Source organism: Pelodiscus sinensis, chromosome 25, assembly GCF_049634645.1.
Source record: "Pelodiscus sinensis isolate JC-2024 chromosome 25, ASM4963464v1, whole genome shotgun sequence".
NCBI classification, from domain to species: Eukaryota; Metazoa; Chordata; order Testudines; family Trionychidae; genus Pelodiscus; species Pelodiscus sinensis.
This window is the reverse complement of record NC_134735.1, coordinates 12913734-12933581: the sequence shown is the minus strand read 5'-3', so window position 1 is coordinate 12933581 and position 19848 is coordinate 12913734. Positions and strand designations below refer to the sequence as shown.

General features: G+C 47.0%; 1 protein-coding gene, 1 long non-coding RNA gene and 2 other non-coding genes across 9 annotated transcripts in view; all 4 read right to left on the bottom strand.

Annotated features, from left to right (window-relative positions):
- Positions 1–2250: 2250 nt before the first annotated feature.
- On the bottom strand, positions 2251–5658 carry LOC106731872 (uncharacterized). Its single transcript, XR_001368111.3, has 2 exons — positions 4924–5658; positions 2251–3604 (listed from the first exon to the last, which is right to left on the bottom strand). It is a non-coding gene; the product is annotated as an uncharacterized LOC106731872 (long non-coding RNA).
- Positions 4196–4403, bottom strand: LOC112545462 (small nucleolar RNA SNORA73 family). The gene has a single exon (XR_003088925.1). It is a non-coding gene; the product is annotated as a small nucleolar RNA SNORA73 family (small nucleolar RNA).
- LOC112545463 (small nucleolar RNA SNORA73 family) lies at positions 5061–5268 on the bottom strand. Its single transcript, XR_003088926.2, has one exon. It is a non-coding gene; the product is annotated as a small nucleolar RNA SNORA73 family (small nucleolar RNA).
- Positions 5659–7789: 2131 nt separating the features above from the next.
- The window catches only part of PHACTR4 (phosphatase and actin regulator 4), a 119559-nt gene continuing 107500 nt past the window's right edge, over positions 7790–19848 (bottom strand). For 3 of the 6 annotated variants that reach the window (XM_075908596.1, XM_075908595.1, XM_006121068.2), the window contains 8 exons: positions 18194–18773; positions 16535–16764; positions 15066–15222; positions 14298–14353; positions 12861–12922; positions 11509–11646; positions 10649–10725; positions 7791–9496 (listed from right to left, as the gene is read on the bottom strand). In XM_075908596.1, coding sequence (XP_075764711.1) covers positions 9481–9496; positions 10649–10725; positions 11509–11646; positions 12861–12922; positions 14298–14353; positions 15066–15222; positions 16535–16764; positions 18194–18773 — 1316 coding nt within the window. In that variant the 3' untranslated portion in view covers positions 7791–9480. Of the gene's footprint in view, positions 9497–10648; positions 10726–11508; positions 11647–12860; positions 12923–14297; positions 14354–15065; positions 15223–16534; positions 16765–18193; positions 18774–19848 lie in introns of all 6 variants that reach the window. The other 3 variants (XM_075908592.1, XM_075908593.1, XM_075908597.1) reach the window with 2 other exon arrangements.

Here is a 19848-nt window from a genome sequence, read left to right as displayed (position 1 = left end):
GATGTGATGTGGCAATAGGAGGGGCGCTAGGATGCCCCAGACCCCTTAAGGCTGGGTGCCTGAGGCCAAAGTCTCCAAGCCCCCTACCTAGGCTGTCTCCATCATGTTTCCAGCCCCAGACTAACTCTTCCTCCCCCCACATACTTCCTTTGTTCCAACCTCCTTTCCTCCCCCCCAGTCAGAATCCATCAGTAGTGTCTAGCCCCCGGCTGGGCCGTGCTCACAAACAGGGCCAGTAGGGGACAGCCCAAGCCTAGCAACCAGCAAGACGCCCCACTACATCACACATACCTACACTGCATTGCACATGTTGTCAAGCAGACAGGATTTGTTGACAGAGGGAGCAAATGTGAACACCCGCTGGCAATTTTTGTTTTGATGACTTCTGGTTGTTGACTCTTCCCCTACATATTGTGTTTGGGTCTGAAATATTTTTACCATAGTTTCAATTATTCTGCCTGGTACTGAAATTAGGCTTCCTGATCTGTAATTAACAACATCGCCTCCAGAGCTCTTTCAAAATAAGCTTCACACTTGCTACTCTCCAGTGATGTGGTACAAAGGTTGATTTTAGTGGTTACCTACCAGTTAACAGTTCTGCAGCTGCATATTGGAATTACTGCAGAACTCCTTGGGTGGATGGCATGTGGTCCTGATGACTTATTACCATCTTATTACCCCTCAAAGTTAGGACAGGTCCTCAGATATTACTTAAAAAGGAACGGCTGAGGTGCAGGGATTTCCCTTGTATCTTCTGCCAGGGAAAACAAAATTGTTGAATTTCTCTGCAATGGTCTTCTAAGTACTCCTGTAGTGCTTCAGTCTTCCTGCCTCTAATGGATATGTTCACCATTTTCACTAAATGCTAAGCAGTTTCCATACTCATTAAAATATTCACATATGCAAAAACAAATCTCAATACCACACTAAAAGTTTTGCAATTAACAGTAAAAACCGCAGATAGTCCTGTTGAAAAATTTCCGCAAAAATGGTCTTACATTAGTCCTAGGATACTGAAACAAAATGGACAAGGATTTCTTAGACAACTTCTCTTTGTAAGCATTCGACCTATACTGACAAACAAAAAAGACCTCTGTATTGCTCATAAGTTTGTCACCCATGGAATTTAGGCCCAGAAAAGGCTACCTTGTCCCAAAAATAAGAAATCATTTAAGTACCAGTATTTCACAGCACCACTTAAATGTCATATAAGCTTTCAAGTGATAGAGGATGTGAGTGAGTACATTAAACTGCACAGATGTGCTCATTTTGCCCAAGGCATGAATTAAAAGCTAGGCTGTAATCAGTGGTTTAACACACACCTTGTGTAAACACTAGGGGTCAGTAAACTACAGCTTGCAAGGGAACCTAATATGGCTCTTTTGGCAGCTGCTGGGAATTCCCTGTAGGAAGCACACACAGGATTATAATCCCACCCACCTCCTCATGCAGCAGCACTCACTTTCCTTGCACTTGCTCTAGCCCTGCACATGGGGCAGCTGCCCATACCATGGCCCCACTCCGGAAGCAGCCATCCAGCCCCAACCCCTACTCTCCGGGACATGGGGGGGGGGGGGGGGGAGATGCAAACCTAGCAGCTCCCACCCATTCCATGACATGCTGGGGGGCCGTAAATTGTGGTTTGGCAGCCTCATCTCCAAGACGCTGAAAGGCACAGCATCCCTCCCCCAATTCCAGGAGACAAGGGGGCCCCCAACCAGAAACCACAGACCAATATCCCCTCCCCCAACCTCAGGACATACCAGAGGCGCTGGACAGTGCCATCTACCTCCAACTCCCTCAGATTGCAGTAGGGTCCAGAAACTGTACACCCCATACCCCCACAGAGCATCACCATCTTCACTGCCATGGGCAGCCCTTGTAAGCCCAACCCCAGATCCAGCCCCCAACACTGCCATGAGCCACCCAACCAATGTCCAGACTCCTGCAGCCTGCATCCTCTTCCTTGAGTTCTCCCCCCCACCCCTATATGCCTTCATTCTTATACAGCGCTTTAGTTTGAAGACTGCCTACCTGATAGAGCATAAAAGATGTTGATTTGAAATAGAAAAAGCCTTTATGCCAGATTTGGTCCATAATTTTTGGCTAACTAAAGAGTACAGTATAATTAAACATGTATTTGAAGCCATTTTATAGCTTAATATTGAGATTTAATACCTTAGCATGTTAGAAAATGGTGATTATATTGCAGTGGAATGGGAACCAATTATTTGAACAAAACACAAAAAGCACATTAATTTAATGTTTATTAAGCAAAACAGACCCTTAATATAGTACATGACCTGCTATAGTATATTTATAAAGCTTGACCTCAGAAGTAATATTTCTCCTTCCCTCAAGTTCAATAATTTACAAGATCACCTTCCATGAAGAATGGGACAAGATCCTTTTTGATGGTCATGGAACACTGAAAACCTATTACCACCTGCCAGGAGATTCCACTGTTGTAGTCTGGAGCCCAACAGCTCTGCCTTACTCTTGTGTAGTTCTAAATCCCTCACAAGGTCATTCAGTTCACCTTGTGTTATGAGGTGTGGGTCAGAGGAGGATGGGAGAAAATGTGGGTCTTGTGACATTGATGGTTCAGGACCAGAAGTTTCATCCTCTTCCTCTTCTAACTCAAGTGAGAATGATTCTGGTGCATCAGGAACCGGCAGTCCTTCTCCGTGGGGTACTGGGCGTATAGCTGATGGAATGTTTGGATAATGCACAGTCCACTTTTTCTTCTTTGACACACCTTTCCCAACTGGAGGCACCATGCAGAAGTAACAATTGCTGGTATGATCTGTTGGCTCTCTCCAAATCATTGGAACTGCAAAAGGCATAGATTTCCTTTTCCTGTTCAACCACTGGCGAAGGTTTGTTGCACTTCAAGTGTTGCAGCATATGTGTGGGGCCCACCTCTTGTCCTGATCTCCAATTTTGCAGCCAAAATAAAGGCGATACGCTTTCTTAACTATAGTGGTTATACTGCGCTTTTGTGATACAAAAGTCACTTCACCACAAACATAGCAGAAGTTATCTGCACTGTTCACACAAGCAGGAGGCATCTCTGCTCACTTTGGCTAAACAGAAATATGTCCCTTTGCAAAATCAAGCACCGACATATAAGAGAGCACGACACTGTATGATTTCTAGAGCTGATATAGGGCAATTTGTTCAGTAGAGTGATGTAAGCTTTGTTATGACTGCATCATCCACGACTTTTAGGAATAACATGATGCAATTCATATCATGTATGATGCAATACCAGCTACAGATTGCATCATTCATTGTTTTGCCTAAAAGCAAGTACTGTCCAAACCCAGTCAGATTTATTCATAGATCCAGTCAAAGATGTCTTTTAGTCATTTCTGGTTTAAATTGAGATCCCTTCCCCTTATAATTCACTTATCCTCTGCCATTGGCAAGTCAAAGGTCATATATACTGACCCAATAGCATATCTTAAAAACTAGAGCCAATCAACAATTTTAAGCATCATTTTCGTTCTCAGTGACCCAGAATTAGTAAAGTTTGACTACATTTATTTCAGAAGCATTTTGGCTGTAGAGCAGTGTTTATCCAGCTACTTCTTCATTTTACCTGGAAAAAGAATAAAACCAAGTGTCAGAGGTTTGTTTTAATGGGATTTTTCAAGGTACTTTAGTCAAAGAGTCCTGGATTCCATTCCCACTTTTGGCAGACTTCATCTGTAACTAAGGCCACCTTGCTGTGCCTTAAGTTTCCCCTTCCAATAGTATCAGGCTAATCTATTTTTCAGAGATTGTAGCAAGGCTTAATTTAAAAATACATGTTGGAAGTGCAAATGATTTCCAAAAAGGCAAGGCCATATTGTATGGATTTCATTCCCTAGTTTCAATACAAAGTAGAATATGCAGATGGCCTCATGCCCCCGCCCACTATTGCATGGGCTTTAAGATTTTCTGTGCCTCAGAATGTGTGTCTTCCACCATTCTCTACAGAACCAGCCAGCTCTAGTTTCCCAAACTTCCAGTAGAGAATAGTCCCAAAAGTTTGACAGGTTCTTTGTCATAATTTACTATGAGTAAAATGCAATCTGCATCGGAGGATCACTCCCCCACAACACAAATGCCCTAGAAGCAGCAGTTTACTTAAGTGTGTCCGAACACTCATATCCATAACCTTGGTACTAAAGAAGCTACCTGACTGATTAAATGTTTCCTGCATGGTTTATCTCCTCAGTCACAGTCCGAAGACTCAGAGAAGCAGTAGGAATATGCAGGCTGCAGACCAGAGGCCCGGCTTGTTCTCCAACGGCGTGGAAAGGGACTATACGTCATGGAGCCCGAAGGCCTCTACGCTCCCATACGCCACATGGACAGAGCCAAGAGAGAGCAACTTCTCTGGATATCCACGTTGGATTGAAATGCCAATGTACTCTACTCCCATTTACAACTTAACCATCCACCCAATTAGCCTTTCATGCACTAAAACTTGACCATTATCAAAATGATTTTGTAATGATCAAAAAAAAATCTGTCCGTTAGTAAAAAGGAAACAGAACCACACCACCATAGATTCTAAATTTCAATTATTAGATTAGACTACATGATAAGAACACTGTTGTGGACACTAAGACTTCAAATATAACAACATTCCAGGCTCCCAAAAGCCTCATCCTGTAGCCAGACAAGCCTACAGATCTATTCTGAGAAAGGATCACCACCTATGCTTTCTGACAGGGTAGTTAGTTCATGTTTAGTTACAATGTGGAGCTTTGCTCTCCTTGCCAAGAAGTGCTACACTTCCAGGATTGGATGTTGTTTTGGCTGAACTGGGCTACACTGCAGAGCTAGCCCAAGCGTGCAAGAAAACAGTATCAGTGAGTGAAAGGATAAGTTTATCAACTCACTGAACGTATAAATGATGCAGGTACTCACCTTATGGGCAGGAGTGCAATGCTGCTGCTGCTGGCAAACCTGCAGACAGGACAAGCAAAGAGCAGTTAGAAGAGCGGATCCCTGCGTCCTCTCCCCAATGGCGTTTGCCAGCAGGGCCCCTAGGAGCTCCGCCGAGGCCGTGTCTCCTGCATGGTTTATCTCCTCAGTCAGGGTCCGAGGACTCAGAGAAGCAGTAGGAATATGCAGGCTGCAGACCAGGGGCCCGGCTTGTTCTCCAACGGCGTGGAAGGGGACTGTACGTCACGGAGCCCGCAGGCCTCGACGCTCCCATACGCCACATGGGCAGAGCCAGGAGAGAGCAACTTCTCCGGGTGCCCCCGTCGGGTGCGGCTGCAGCGGGGACCCCGGGCTGGCTGCTCAGGGGCGGGGCAGCCCCCCCCCCGCGTGCAGAGAGCGGTGACCCTGCCCCCCCCACGCGGGGGACTCGCGGCCCCCCCCCGCCCGCAGAGAGCGGTGACCCTGCCCCCCCCACGCGGGGGACTCGCGGCCCCCCCCCGCCCGCAGAGAGCGGTGACCCTGCCCCCCCCACGCGGGGGACTCGCGGCCCCCCCCCCGAGGGGGGAGTGGACTGCGCCGCGCTGGAGGCCCAGGCAGCGATTTCGCCTGCCCCACCGGGGTAAACGGGGGGGGTCAGACCCAGCCTCCAATCAGCGAAAGCGAACGTGTGTGCAAGGCCCCCACCCCCCCACCATCAGCTTCTCCCCCCAAGGCACCCGCCTCTTACTAACGCCGCCACCGACCCCCGCACTCACCTTCCCCAGCGGGAAAAGACCGAAAATGGCGGCGCCACGAGAATTTATAGCGCCCAGGGCACGACGGGAAGCCCCGGGCCAAGGCGCATGCGCGGTCCGGACAGGGCGGGAGGAGTTAGTGGTACTTCGCACCGGGTTGGCACAGGCGCAGTAGGGACACGCTTGAGCGACAGTTCCAGCGCGTGCGCAATACAAGGCCGGGGGGGGAGGGGAGGAGGACGGCTCCTTGAAGCGCATGCGTAAAATGGATGTCGGAGGGGAATAGGGTTTGTTCTTTGGTAGGGAGGCGTCTCCCTGCCCAGGACGGGCAGCGCCCCCTGCCGGAGCGCCGTGTCACTGCCTGAAGCAGGGGAGTGTCTCCTCTCGCAGGTAGAGGGCGGGGCTGGCAGACACACCCAAAGGGGGCGTCACCCTCCCAGCCGCGTGGACAAAGGGTGTCTCAATACACTAGTCTGAGTGAGGCTCCCTACTCTTGCCGGTGGCTGCATTAACACTAACTCCTAAATACTTAACTAACTCTGGGGGGAAAAAACCAACAACTCTGAACATACAGGCATCCAGTCCAACTCCTTGCAATTCATTTAGGTAGGGTTTTTGTTGCATGGACTCAGCACTACAACTAATGCTATGAAGAGTGATGGGGTGTTGCCAGGCTTGGGGTACTGTTTTCATTGACTAACGGGAAAATCGCAGCGGGGTAGCTGTGGTAGCCTGCAAGGGTGCACGTACACAGCACCCTAAACTCGAAATGATACGCAATTTGCCCTATGTAAATTTTGAAACTAATTTCAAAATAGCTTATTTTGAAATTTGGGGTTGTCTACACAGCACCAATTTTCAAAATAACATGCTATGAGTGCAGTGAGGTTTACCGCAATGGCGAAATAGCATGCTTGTTAATTTAAAAAAGATTTTTAAATGATGGGCGGCTTCTGTAGATGCAGGGTAGCCATGCAGTGTAGACATACCCTAACTGCAAAAAATTGAAGAACAAATGGTCCTGTAGCACCTTACGAGATTTTGTTAGTCTCTGAGGTGCTGCAAGGCCATTCGTTGTTTAAGTTTTTGTTTTTTTCCTAAGGGAAAATATTTATCCTTTAAGGCTGACACTTACTGTTAGCACTATTTAATAGTGGTCCATCCAACATTGATGTTAGTAAATTTCACTTATTCTTAGAAAGCTTCTATAAGCCTAGAGAAAGCTAATTTTTAATGTGCTTGTATATGGCATGAATAAAGATTTATAAATCCAACATACAAAATTATGGTCTTACGTAACAGGGATAAATCACTTATGCAAATCGTGTACCAAAGTTGTGAAATGGACTACAAATACAATAAAAATTAATTCAAAAGTTTAAAAGGGTGTCAAAGATGAGCCTCACCTGGGGCACCATTTGGTGATCTAGGACAGGATCTAGGTAAAATTGTAGCGTAGCCAGGCCTAAAGGCTTGGAGACAAAGTCAGCAGCGGGTATCAAAGAGGGCACTGGCAGAAATCAGTCTCCACTTCATCCCACAGAATTTCAAACAGGTTTCTAAATCCTGTGAGCAGATGGTCCTCACTAACCAAATGGTTCTTCCAAGGCAAATCCATATATAAATACACAGAAGCAAATGTACTCCAGCTCACAAGCTACCTTTATAACATATTTACATAGTCTTTCATCCTTAAGATTCAAAATGACTTAACCTACTATATAGCAACATGGCAGACATGCACTTTCTCTTGGGGTGGAGGGCAATAGCCCGTAAGTACAATGTGGGTGAGAAAATTTTGGTCAGAGGTAGTAATATTCCCTATGCTTAGACTGAACATCAGCAGGATGTTATTTATAAGTCAAACAGAACCTAAGCTATGGTCTCGTGACAGACTTGCAAAAGACTAAAATCATACAGAATGTAATTGTTCCTCTTCAAAAGGATGAAGAACTCTGTTGCCATTGCTGGGATCGGCGGTAGTCCCTCCTGTCCCAGGGTCAGATCCAAACCCTCTGCATTCCATCTTGCACCCATGCCCTAGGTCACAACCCCCTCCTGCCCCAAGTATTTGTCCCCTATCTGTGAGTGGCAAAAGTACAAGACAAGTTGTTTTATTTACAAAAAAAATCCTAAAATACTTTATTTAATAATTAAAATTTGTCAACAGGATAACAGATATACAACGCAATCATGTAGTCTACAGAGATTTTGTACATCAGAGAAGCAATATGGAAATACAATGCACCAGTTCCAAATTTTTTCCATAAAAGGGAACTTCAATCTTTGCCTCTTTGTGAATCATTGGTGTGGGGGCAGCAAAGGAACCCTGAAGAAACAAGAAATTCTCCCCAGTGACTCCTTGCATAAGAATATGACTGAGATGAAACAAGAATTAACTATCTCCCGAGAGTGCGATTGCAGCAGATGAGGGTGCCACACTATATCCTGTGGGACTGGCCCACCAGATACTTAGCACTTCATGGAAAAAGGGCAGTACCAAGCATATGAAAAGGCCTCCACATTAGGTAGGCATATAGGATTCACGAGCATATAGGTTGTGAGTGATCTCCAGCAAAGACAGTGAACAAGTAACGAATAAGACAAGCCAGTGATCCAACACCACAGAACTCTCCACCCTTTAAAATCCCCAATCGCCCATCTTCTTAAACATCTCCCCCTGCTTTCCCTTCATTCCAAGTGTCATTTCACTCTCATGGGACAAGTGCTGTGCACTTCATTACAGCAGTAGCCGATATCAACATTAACATTCAGTAAGAACTGATATGAAAACACTCTTAAAAGACTGGCTGGTTTTAAGGCCACTTTTTAAAACCTCCCCTGCCCCACAGTGTAATGCTCAGAATTTCCAGTAGGTTTCGCTATGGGACTAGGAAAAGGCAAGTTTCACCCTGGTTTGGGAGACTTAAAAAAAATAAAATAGAGGAAGACACAATCAAAGAAAGCTTACTACATGCCACAATTTCCTGAAATTAAAAACAAAACTTTAAAAGGCAACAGTCATTTCCTTTGTCTGTAGCTCCTATTAAACAAGAGCTTAATTGTCTCAAGACAAGGTCTATTAGCGCAGGAGCAGGTTCGTGGGTTTGGTTTTTGTAAAATAAAAAAATTTAAGTTTACAAGATGCAGCATATGTTGTTACAGTCTATACATTTCCCTTCCAGGGCAACATACATTGGTCAGTAGTGATTCAGAATATTAAGTACATTAAAAAGACACAAGCAAAATCAAAAATAGTCACATGTCAGTCTCCTGCCAGGACAGCATTTTTAAAAAAGGTTTCCTTTGTACACAGCAAATATACACACATGCTTCCCAGCTCTCTGGAACATCAGAGCTTAGATTATTTTTCCCCTCCCCTTACCAAAAAGGGAAAAACAAAAAGTTCCAACCAGTTTGTAAGGACTATTTACAGTGGAGAACAGGGTCCATCATAAGCAAGAAAGGCAGCTGAGGGAGGGGTGGAAGAGCTCAGTTCCAATGCCAGAGTGGTCCCCAGGATGGTGAGCCAGGGTGCCTGCATGCCTGGGGAGTATTGCTGTATCATGCGAGGTATAGTGTTCAGTTCCAGCCTGATGGCACTTGAGATGTGTTTGTTCCAGTGAAATGCTACATTCAGATAGGATCCCCCTGCACCCCAGCTCATAGCCCTTTTCTGGGTATGCTCTCAAGGCAAAGCATGGATGAGCCCCCAGGTTCTCTCTCACTGTATTGTCAAGAAGATAGAAATACCACACACTTTCAGTCCTCTCCGCTCTGGTTTCTCACTCCCTCTTTTGGAGGATTATGGCCGATGGTACCTAAGATGGAAGAATAAAATCAATGTCACAGCTGGAATGTCGGTAAACTGTAAAGAAGTGTTATGGATGTTTTAAAAAAAATCAGGTTGTCTATACTGCTAGAATGTCCGCACTGACAGTGTGAAATCACTGATTCTTAGTGATAATTTTGAAGTCACTTCACACCCCTGTGCGCCAACCCACCCCAGTGGGAGACAGAGAAAGAACTTGACTTGCATTGCCTAGCCAACACACTCAAAAGTTTGAGGGGGCAGCTTTTCAGTCTCCATGCTCCACTGACTTCTATGCAGAGACTGTGGAGTGAGTTGGCGGAGGAATTGTAATGGGCTGTGTCTACACTGGGCCACTTATTCCAGAAAAGCAGCCGCTTTTCTGGAATAACTTGCCAGCTGTCTACACTGGCCACTTGCTTTTCCGGAAAAGCAATGACAATCTACTGTAAAATTGTCATTGTTTTTCCAGAAAAACTATGCTGCTCCCATTCGGGCAAAAGTCCTTTTCCAGAAAAACTGTTCCGGAAAAGGGCCAGTGTAGACAGCACAGTAGTCTTTTCCGCAAAAAAGCCCTCATCGCGAAAATGACGATCGGGGATTTTTTGCGGAAAAGCGCGTCTACATGGGCCACGGACGCTTTTCCGGAAAAAGTGCTTTTCCAGAAAAGCATCCTGCCAATGTAGACGCGCTTTTTCTGGAAATACTTATAACGGAAAACTGTTCCGTTTTAAGCATTTCCAGAAAAGGGTGCCAGTGTAGATGTAGCCATGGTGTTTTCTGTGACATGGGGACCTGGCGACCTGGAAATGGAACATACACCACTAGCCAGCTGTTAACTAGAATCAGCTTTTGCTCACTATTGACTTACCAGGATTTGAACCCACTGTAAACTGGCGAAAGGCTCACTAACTCATTACCCAGCCTCCAGGCCCACAGTTTACAGGCAGGTGCACGCAAGAAGCTCTCCAGCAATGAGGAAAGTGAAGATAAAAGTCTGAAAACTGCATCTGGTCATTTCTCCCACATAGGATTAAAGCTCATATTCTATATTAAAGCTCAGATCCGCTCTTGGATCAAGGGGCTCAAAGCTCAGCTTTACAAGCAAGACCCAAAGCAGCCACGGAGGCAAACAAATGGGCTGGAATCTTGTCTCACTCACCGTGTGAAGTGTTTGCTGTCTTCATGCACTGCCATTTCAGAGCTTTTAAACTCATTCAGTTCCTTTCGGATGGCAGCCTGCAAGGAGGAGGAGAGAAATCCTTTCAGGTCACCAGACGGGCATACCCCCCCGCACACACCGACCATTAACACAGACTCAGGACAAATTGATCTGCTTATGGCTGGTCCGCACCATCTCAGTGACTTGTGGTGAAGAAAATGAAGGGCACATGTAGTTTTGAAATGGACAGGACTGACCACCGCCTCCATTTCCTCGTATCTGAAGAGAGAGCTTGCAGATAGCTATACCTCAAGTGAGGATTTGGAGATCAAACTCAGCAGCATCCTCATTTCTTCTTCAGCAACCCTACTCAAGACTCAGGTTAACCTTACGATTCTGACTAATTCCCAGGTGCCTGTAATCCTAAGGTCTGCCCAGTTCTTAAAGTACAATGATGCATGGAACTGGACTGAAACACTTTCCTGCCACGACTCTGATCAGGCAAGCTTCCGCCTGCCAAGAACACCCTCTTACTTGGGTCTTCCCAGCATCTGTACCCTGCCACAGCAAGAAGAGGGTGGTTGGTCCAGGAATGAGGAGAAAGCAGCACAGAGGCCCTTTGGGCTCTGTATGTAGGGAACGGAAGCTGTTAGTGTGCTGGTAGCGGGTAGATGCTCAACAGGATGGGGCCAGAGAGGTGGGAAGAGTCATTCGGAAGGAGGGAGGGAATTGGACGGTTCCACTACATGGAAGAGTTGAAGCAAAAGGAAGAAGAGCAACTTTACTTTGCTCACATTCCTGAGCATGGAGTATCCAATGTATGGCTTCAAGGGCTGGGAAGAGAGCACTCTTGACATTACCTTGTCAGCAGGGGTGAGTTTTGTCCATGGCTTATCTGCTCGCCGGTCATAGTCCTGAGCATTTGTCACTTCCACATACTCATGAAACCTCAGGATCTTCCTGGCTTGCAATTCAGCTACTGTAGGCCTTTGACTAAGCTGAAAACAACAGAAGACAGGTCAGCTTCGACTGTACTTGTCACCAATGTGCATATTGGTCAAAGACTCCACCTTTTAATCTTTGTGTCAACACGAGAGATCACTATTATGAACTGCTGGCTCCTGATGTGAGATGCAACACAGCACATAGTAACTCTTAAGGACAGTAGCTAAGTGCCTCCTCAGTGAAGTGAGTCTATGGTAGTGAAAAAAGCACACAGGGCCAGGATGGCATTTCAAACGAGAGCTACAGGAACAGATGGAGGGAGGGCCCTTGATACAGTGATATCATTTCCCATGCCACTGCAAGAGACTGACTGTGTGGGTTGTACCCCCAACCAGTGAATGGCAACATGTACTCAAGCTCCATATCAATATGCTCTGGAAAAATTCCTTCCCAGCCACAATTATGGAACGAAATTAACTCTGTGCCTGTGGGCTAGACCCATCTGAGATCCATAGCTAATCCTTTTGGTATATGGGACAGGGCAGTGTTAGAATCTGGGGTAGTCTGTCCATTTCACACCCCATTCTGGAAATGGCAGTCAATTCTTGAGCCTAGCTGCCTCAAGTCAGGTTCCTAAATCCACATCTAAGCACCTAAATAAGTGGCTGTTTTTTCAGAGTACTGGGAACAAATCTCACTGAAGACAACTACTAAGCAGTTGCAGCAATTTCTCCTAAGCATTTCTTTAGGAAACTGATTTCAAGGCCACCCAGTGTGAAAACTATGGCTGCTGCTGTTTTACTATAAAACTCCAAGACCCCAGCGATAGGTGCAGTGATACCTCGACAGCTGAGACCAATAGGACAAGAAGCAATGGGCTTAAACTGCAGCAAGGGATGTTAGATTGGACATTAGGAAAAACTTCCTGTCAGGGTAGTTAAACACTGGAATAAATTGCCTAGAGAGGTTGTGGAATCTCCATCTCTGGAGATATTTAAGAGTAGGTTACATAGACTATCAGGGATGGTCTAGACAGTATTGGGTCCTGAGGGCAGGGGACCGGGACTTCATGGACTCTCGAGGTCCCTTCCAGTTCTAGTATTCTATGATTCTAATTCCCAGCCTGTTACAGTCAGAGGTCACTCAGGATAATCACAGAGCAACCTCACGGACTTCTCCACCCCTCTACAGACTCTTAGGTGCTACTACCACCACCATCCATATCAGCTCAGAGAGATAGGCAGCACAACATGGAGCACTGCAGTACCTTTCTGGTGAGTCGGCGTTTAATCTCCCTCTTCTCGGCCTGCCGGTCAGCCTCATTTTTTTCTGGCAAGGGGAAAAAAATGTGTCATTTAAGCATGGCCAACACTACTTGTTTTTGAAAACTACTTTCAAGAGCTGAACACAGAAAATTAGCTTTTCATAGCAAGGGGATATCTGCATTTCCTACGGTCTGTCAACAGTAACAGCAGGCATGCTGAGAGCACTAGGGAAAGGATGTCTGAAAGGGCCTTACCTCAGGATGGGTCAATAGCTAACCAGGGCCCTCTCCAGACTAGCAGAGGACTCCAGGCAAATTTTTCTAAACCATCTGAGTGGTTTTGTCTCCTATGAGCCTAAATCACATTTTTAAATGGGTACTTGAAGCACCCCCCTCCCCAGATCTGTTATGCTACTGGTTTAAAAGGCAATTCAGAGAAGGACATTTCTGTTTAAAATGACCTCTGACATGTTCCTTTCTAAAGTTGATTTTTAAAGTCTTGTTTCTTTTTGACATTTATAACCGTTAACTCTAATTACACTCATCTGGGCAACAAAGCTAGACAGACCATAATCATCTGCTGGGTTTTATGCCCTAGCATGATTCAGTGATTTGTGGGCTGCACATACTGCAGTTAAATGTTTACATCCAAGCAAAACACTTTTTATTTAAAAAAGCAACCGTGTGTTATTTCACAATCCTTCGGGTATAAATTACTGAACAGGGTCCTTTGAATTGTGTTCAAGTGTTCATACTATTCTCCAGGAAATTTCAGACAGGACAGTGTTTGCTGGTACCCCACAGAAGGGATACAGAACAGCACAGTAATACTAGCTCAGTGCAGTTTGTAAACAGGGGCCTAAAACCTTAGCTCTAATCACGTTCCTTCCCTGCATCACTCTGACGCTACAACCCAAAAGCAGGGCTTTCTACTGCAGGTTCCTGGATTCAATGGAGTCCCATTCATTAACCATAATTCAAACCATTGCTCATGAGTAACAGTGTAATTGGGAAATCTAATGAAACTGTTTTTTATACAGTGATGTAACAGACCACAGAATGCGCAGTCACCACAGTGCCAAACAGGGGCTCTGGAGTATTTAGCCTATTTTCCCAGGAGATCTCAGTGCATAAGAATGGCTAGACTGGGCCAGACCAAAGGTCCATCTAGCCCAGAATGCTGTCTGCCGACAGCGGCCAATGCCAGGTGCCCCAGAGGAAGTGAACAGAAAGGTAATCATCAAGTGATTCCTCTCCTGTCACCCATTTCCAGCCCCTAACCAACAGAGGCTAGGGACACCATTCCTACCCATCCTGGCTAATAAGTACTGATGGATAAGAACATCTGCAGCAAAGTGAAGTAACAAAAAACAAAAAAACCCAAAACACCCCAAAAGCAGCAATTTAAATGTTTGGGAGCTTCAGGGCAACTCTACTCACGTTGAAGTATGTTTCTTTGCTCCAGCTCTTCTGCTGTTGGTCTCTGACTTAGTCGCCTAAACGAGAAGAGGTAAAAACCATTACACTTGCCCAGCCATATTCCTGTAGGACTCACAGATGCAAACTCTCACATGGAGGCAATCAGGGAAAGAGTTAATACCATGCTCACTTGACTCATCTTTCTCCCCCTTTTTGGATTAAGATCATTACTGCTCAAACCAGACAACTATGTTGTCCTCTGCCCTTCACAACTTTCCATCCATGCAGCAGAGTCCTCTAGACTGAACCTGGCCTACGCAAGTGCTGCTCTCATGGAGCTCTCTGGACCAGACAGCAGTTGTGTAGGCAACACAGGAGGGACAAGCTGGTCCGAAGTTGGGTGTAAATGGCTCAGAGAAGCTGTCAATACACCCTGTATTTGGTGAACACTTCAATCAAGTTTACTTGCACATCTGGGAGGGCTGAGCATAGCAGGAATGGTCCATGTGGGGATGCCAGATAAAGCAGGGCTGCCACACTCCAATACTTGTCACGAGATGGAGAGGATTTTTCCTTCTCTATCCCAAGGAGCAGGGGCACAACTGGGTGGCACAAGCTGAGCCCACACTTAGCGCAATGGTGACCAGGTGCCTATCTCCCCTACCTGCCAGGGCTGTCCTCAATAAAGAAAAAGTCTACTTGTTGCCACATTCAAGCAAGCAGATTTCTTGGCTTACCCTTAGTTATGCCAAAGACTAGAGGATTTTTCTTTTCCTTTGCACTTCGTACCTGATCAGAGCTGTTCCAATCTGCTGCCGAATTTCATTCCACTCCTCCTTGCTCTTGCGAGGAAAAGCATTCTTTTCCTCCAGCTCCTGCTGGGTGCCCATGTTGCCCAGCTTCATGGCCAGTGTGTCTTTCCTCTTCACCTTGTTAGCTAGAGTGCCTGTGGGAAAGGGAAGAAGAGTTCCTTATGTGAGTAGAGAGAGTGGTGCCCTCAAACTGTAAGAGGTAAGACCCATAGACAGCTTGGCCTCCCTCTCCCCTCCTGCCTCCCACTGCCCCCACACAGAGTCAAGTACCACAGCTCCCCTGCTGCCAGAAGCCAACACTAAGGTAACACAGCTACAGCACAGCCTGCCGCATGATGAAAGGTATCACACCAGCCTGTCTAGATAGAATGTAGGGATGTTCAATTTTGATTAACTAAATCGAATAGTCGATGGGATTTCTATCGACTATTTGATAAGAACTACCAAGTTTCGCCTTTGAAATGCACAAGAGCGCCTGCTGGGGCTCTTACACATTTCAAAGCAGAAGCGCCACATGGAGCCTGGGGGACTCTGAGGGAATTAACAGAACAGGGCAATTATCAAGTGATCGATCGTCTGTTGTCCAGTCCCCGCTTCTGGCTCTTAAGAGACTTCCAGACCAGGGGGTTGTGCCCTAGGGATGTTAAATTGTGTTTACTTAGCTCATTGAGTAGTCCACAGAATTTCAATCCACTACTTGATTAGTTGATAAGGGGGGAAACTGCAGAGCCGCAGTGGGGTTAGCCATCTGGCTGTTACTCCATTTAAAAGGCAGAGGTTCAACGGTGGACCGGGCATGAGCCGGGACTACTCAGCTACAGCACAGCCTGCAGCTGTTTCCCTGCTACGCTTCTGCCTCCCCCGCGGAGATGGTGCTGGGGGACTTTAAAGCTGGCTCCCCTCAGCACCGGCTCCTGCTTTTCCTCCCCAATTGCTGCCTCTGATACAGAGGCAGCAGGAAGGAAGTGGGGAGTGACTAGTCAAATAGTGTCTCGACTACCCAATAAGCCTAGGTTTATCAGGTAGGTAGTCGACTAGTTGCTTACATCTCTAGTGTGAGTGTACCATAAATTTACATAGTGGCAGTATGATATTTTCTGTTTTATTCTTTATTCCTTTCTTATTAGCTCCTAGCATTCTGTTACCATTTTTCACTGCCATGACACAGTGAATAAATGTTACCAGAAAATTAGACACAATGACTCCAAGATCTCTTTCTGGAGTGATAACAGTCCCCATCGTTCTGCATGAACAGGTGGGATTATGTTTTCCAGTGTTCAATACTACACACGTTGCAGATGTGGAGCCTCTCATGAGGCCAAAAAGAGGTTAACACTATGGGGTGCTGCAATGGTTAGCCCTTTCATTGGGTTCTTGATGTGACTCAATACAGTTGTGCACATATAGGAGTGAAGCTGTCTCCCCCTCCCCCAGGTGAAACCTTACTGTTATGGCTTTCATCTTCCTCTTCATCCTCCTCATCCTTATACAGGATGGGACCCTCTGAGTCCGAATCACTCATTCCCTCCTCCTCCTCCTCTTCTTCCTCCTGCAGGGGCTGCGGCATTAACCTAGGAATGATCGTGACAGATGGTGCTTCACCAATGTAAACGCGGTGACCTGAACTCCGTTGACCTTCTTGGTCTCCTTCCTCCTCCTCTTCATCATCATCTGGACTAACAAAAAACGCACACGATTATTATTTCTTTTAACAATGACAATGATTCACTTTGCAGTCAGGGATTTGTTTCTCTCCCAGCCCCAATGACAACTTAAATGGAAGTGCGTCTACGGAACGCTGGTCATTAGCACAGTAGCCCTCTCCTAGCCAATGGCTGTTGGACCTGGGGCTGCTGCACCCTGTTTTACCCCACAACTCTTTAGTGGGAGCTTTGCTGAGCTATTAAGTATTCAGATGTCTTTGCCTTCCTAGAGCACCTTCCATCCAGGGATGTCAAAGTGCTTTGAACATTCACAAACTGCAGCAAGTGAGACAGAGATTATGAGCACGATTTTCAAAAGCACCTAAGGGAGTCAAGAACTTGAGTCAAGACGCTTCCTTGGGGACTTCTGAAAACCCCCCCACACAAGTGGCTGGTCAATGGCCGTGGGAGTCTGAAGGAGACTCAGGGTTTCTGTTCCCAGGTCTATGCCTTAATCACTGCATGAGCCCTCCTTCCTGAAGGGTCAGACTGACTCAGCAAGCACCAATTCAAGGAGATCCATTGTCCGAAGCTAACGCCTACACCACCTATCACCAGCCAGCCGCATATCACCAGCCAGCCCCATTTGGGTTTAAAGCTGCTGCCAAACACAGGCAGAAATGGGGGGAGACTTTCTCATCAAGTCCCAAGCAGTCGCTCTAGACTAGGTGTGGGCAATAATTTTTGAAGGGGGGGGGGGTACTTTATAAGTTTCAGAAGTGGTCGCAGGCTGCCCTGGAAGAGGCGGGGCCTCAGGCAGAACAGCAGGTGTTGAAAGGGCTCTCACCTCCCCGGCAACACGCTGCAGGTGGGGCCAGGAGCAGCGAGCTCTTTTAACTCCTTCTATTTACAGGGCTCGCACGTTGGCAGCTGCGGGGAAGGCGCGAGCCCTATAAACAGAAGCAGTTGAAAGGACTTGCAGCTCCCAGCCCCGCTGCTAACACATTGCCTGGTGGCCGCCAGGAAAGCACAAACCCTTTAAATAGCAGGAGTTGAAAGGGCTCACTCCTCCCCAGTGGCTCCCAAGCAACGTGTTAGGGGTGGGAGCTGCCGCGGGCTGGATCCGGCCTGCTGACAGCCTCTTGCCCAGCCGTGCTCCAGGCCATCAGGAGCAATCACCGATGAATGAAGAAACTGAGGATCTCACTTTGCCTTGCCAGTGCAGTTAAATACCTAGATTCCTCAGCTCTGCTTTTGCTTTTCCTGCCCAGCATTCCAAGGTGATCCCCACTTCTCTGAATACTCAATTCCCAGGGCATTTTCCTCAACTGTAGGTACTGTGTGTAGACACGGGGTGCCGCACTCCCACACACAATGCAGACCACTGCATGCCTGGCTGCCCCCCCTCCTTACAGTGGTGGCTGCCCATCAGTGCTCCTGCATGCGCAGAGTCTGTACTCACACTTTCAGCATCTCGATGGTGACTGGCAGTGACCTGGTCCGGCCCAGGCCATTGTCCTCGCAGAAGCTGTCGTTTTCAAAGAGCAGTGAGTGAGCCCTGTGAGACCCCTCCGCAGGTGGGGTAACTGGCAGGGGGCTTGTCAGTGCCTGCTGGATCCGGATGTGCAGTGGAATCTGGGGCAGCCGCGTTGGCACGTGAGGTTCTCCAAACCCCTGCTCTGCCACCCTCTTGGGCACTTCCAGTGACTTGAGATCTTCCTGTTGAGGGCTCTCCTTGGGCAGTTCCAGAGAGAGCTGGGCTTCTGCTGCAGGGCTGGAGGCAGGCAGGGGTGTGCGTAGGGGCTCGGGAGGTATGTGGCTGGGCAGTGGCGGAGAAGGCGAAGGTGGTGGGTGAGACATGGTGATATGCACTGGTATCGATGTGGGACGAGCAGCTGTCACTGCCCTATCACTTGGTGCTTTCGAGGCACCTGCTGACTCCAGTGAGGGTGCCATGTTAGATGGAATGCCCCTCTTGGGTGGCAAGGGTGGGGAAGGCTTTGATAAGCCCGTACCACTGTTCACTGCTTGAGACAGTTCAGCTGGAAGAGAACAAAGGTCCCACATTTTGTTAGTGTCTTGTCACCACCAAGGACTCCTCACTCACACATGGACTGAGCACAGAAAACTCTCAAGATGCTACAGGACCCAGTGGGTTAGAAACGGGCAGATTCCGACCCATTAAGACCTCGATCAGATTGCATGACCTCCTGCACACTCAGCTGCTCGCTCCTTAAAGCCAGATGCCAGAGGTAACCAGTGGCAAAGCTTCTCACTTGTGCTTCAAAGAAAGAAGTCAGGACAAAAGCCAAGCGCAAGCAGGCCGGAAGAGCTCCGCTCATCTTGCTGATCTGCATGGAAGGCTGGCTTGGGGAGAGTGCAACAGTACAGCCAGCTCCAGGAATGGCAGCATTCCTCAGGCAGGTGCTGGACATGCTTATCAGTATGCTGCTCACCTAGCGAAGCAATGAATGCAACCAGGACACTTTGTGCTTGCATTTACAGCCATCACCCAACAATGGAATTTGCTACAATATCCCCGGCATAAACCTTCACTTAAAGCTTTTCCTTTCATAGCACACTTTTAAGGTATTGCTATTTGAAGAAGAAGCAGAGGGACCAGGGCTGGATCAAGACATGACACCGCTTAGAGCCTCAGCAAGTTTAAGAGGCCCCACAGCATTACCAAAAAAAATGTGTATTAGTCTAACAGAAAGGAGAATGAAAACAGAAATAAAGTTTATTTAGAGGCCTCTCAATCTGAGGCCCTAAAATGTAGCTTGCTTAGTTTGTGCATACATCTGGCACTGAATGGGACTGAAACATTGAAGGGCTCACACTCAATTTAGCTATCAGAGAACATTTCTGCTAGCTACTCTTCTGCAGGATGAAAGGGCTTTCTCCTACTCCATATGGACTCAACACTGGATCACAAGTCCTGTTACCAGCTTACCCTTCATCTATGGTGCTACTGCGGTCACTACATCTAAGGCAGAGTTGACATAATGAATCTGCATTTGTCCAGAGGGTCCATGAAATCTATAGTTGGGAAAGTCCCTTCCCAATTTGTGAGGCCGATCTGATTATGATGCAGCGGTATGTGCTGTTTGATGCGGA